The sequence below is a fragment of the Nematolebias whitei genome, unplaced genomic scaffold, assembly GCF_014905685.2.
Source record: "Nematolebias whitei isolate Nwh7 unplaced genomic scaffold, NemWhi1 Nwh_scaf_5739, whole genome shotgun sequence".
Taxonomy (NCBI): domain Eukaryota; kingdom Metazoa; phylum Chordata; class Actinopteri; order Cyprinodontiformes; family Rivulidae; genus Nematolebias; species Nematolebias whitei.
The window spans coordinates 1,876-3,709 of record NW_023624284.1 but is presented as its reverse complement, the minus strand read 5'-3'; the positions used below and the strand labels follow the sequence as shown (position 1 = coordinate 3,709).

At 45.8% G+C, this 1,834-nt stretch overlaps 1 protein-coding gene across 1 annotated transcript; it reads right to left on the bottom strand.

The window, feature by feature from the left end:
- Window positions 1-209: 209 nt before the first annotated feature.
- LOC119429693 (histone H2B 1/2) lies at window positions 210-656 on the bottom strand. Its single transcript, XM_037697271.1, has one exon. It carries the CDS (start codon window positions 628-630, stop codon window positions 256-258), a length of 375 nt encoding a protein of 124 aa, XP_037553199.1. The 5' UTR covers window positions 631-656; the 3' UTR covers window positions 210-255.
- Window positions 657-1,834: the final 1,178 nt, after the last annotated feature.

Sequence of the window (1,834 nt, the reverse complement as noted above, 5' to 3'; positions counted from 1 at the left end):
AGCTGATGCCAGATTTAAAAATATCATAATATTTGTGTCGGGTGAGGGTTCTGTAAAATGTTGAGTACAAAGAGAAGTGATTTGGCAGCTCAGTGGTTAACACTGTTGCCTGTTTTATTGTAGTTTTAGACTTTTGTTAAACATGACTCCATCAGTCATAAGGTACGATGTTTAAATGAGTTGAGCAGCTTCAGCTCTCGAGGCACATGTGTGGCTCTTAAAAGAGCCTTTGTTGTTAGTTTGTCTGCAGCTGGTTTACTTGGAGCTGGTGTACTTGGTGACAGCCTTGGTGCCCTCAGACACAGCGTGCTTGGCCAGCTCCCCAGGCAGCAGGAGGCGCACAGCGGTCTGGATCTCCCTGGAGGTGATGGTGGAGCGCTTGTTGTAGTGAGCCAGACGGGAGGCCTCGGAGGCGATGCGCTCGAAGATGTCGTTGACGAAAGAGTTCATGATGCTCATGGCCTTGGAGGAGATGCCGGTGTCAGGGTGGACCTGCTTGAGGACCTTGTAGACATAGATGGCATAGCTCTCCTTCCTGGTCTTTCTCCTCTTCTTGCCTCCTTTACCGGCAGTCTTAGTGACAGCTTTCTTGGAGCCCTTCTTGGGCGCAGACTTGGCGGGTTCAGGCATGCTGCGAGTCGGAGTTTCCAACAAGAATGTTCATGTGAAGAGGAACAGACTGTTTTTATCTACACTCCAAGCTAATACTACTGTGCTGTAACCCGTCTGTGATTGGCTGAGCCGCTAGGGGCTGAGCCTTGAAGCCTCATGTTTCCATAGAACCATAACGGAAGTACAAAAGAAGCGGGACAACTGAGTGATCTTCCTTTGTTCAGTGCTCCTCTAATCTGTAAACTTGAGGCTTCTTTTAGCAAAAATGTCACAGAAAAAGGTTTGAAATGAAGCTGGAGAAAAAATAAAACTGCACATTTAACTGCTGAGCTGCAGGCCTGTTGATTTATTTATTTATACTGTAGTTCCTTGTTTATTGTGGGGTATCCGTACCCTGAAGCCCCACAATAAGTGAAAAACTGCAAAGTAAGAACAACAGTACAAGTAGTAAGTAGTAGTTTATTTTTGTGTCTATATACAGTATATATATATAATTATATATATACAATCTTGCAATATTCTAAACAATGTTTCTAAACGCTCTAAAAGAGCACAGGATGTCATGAGCTCAGCTCTCTGCCTCCTCTCGGCCACGCTCAAGCCCCCAGTATACTTCTGCGTACGTCCATACGCAGAGGTACGAGCGTACCCCCCAGGGCATGTACGTGCAAAGCTCAATTTTTACGACCGCGTACGCGGTGTCGCACAATAAACTGCCCTGCGACGGACTGTTTTGTATGCGACACCAATGAATTAAATTCTCCTTCTTCATCCCTGATCTGGCCTTTTCTTTTGTTTTTTTGCCAAGAGACAGTGATCTCTTCCTCCTCCATTGATGCCATGACTGAAATGGTGAGAAATGAAGGAATTTGTCACGAGCAAATTAAACTCAGGTCCAGCATGACTGTAGGAGGGTCTGGAGATTTCCTGGTGGGCTGGTCTGATGTGTGGGCTGCAGAGCTAGTGCTCCCTGTTTTTTTTTTAAATATTTTTTAGATATTTTTATTAACAACATATAAACACAGAACACCGCTGTGGCGGAGGCTGCCAGCGCTCGTTTTTTTTTTTTTTTTTCCTGACCTGTCAATCAATCCAATAGGCGTGTCAGCAAATGACCAATCGGCGACCTCAATTTGTCCCGAACGTAAACGCCCCTTGTCTGTGAAGCTGCTCTGCAGCTGCTCGGGGTGTACGCTGGAGTACGAAGTCTGAACCCTCTGTG

Bases quoted from the DNA above. Each gene is read 5' to 3' on its own strand.
- LOC119429693 (XM_037697271.1), bottom strand. From the start codon at position 630: ATGCCTGAACCCGCCAAGTCTGCGCCCAAGAAGGGCTCCAAGAAAGCT.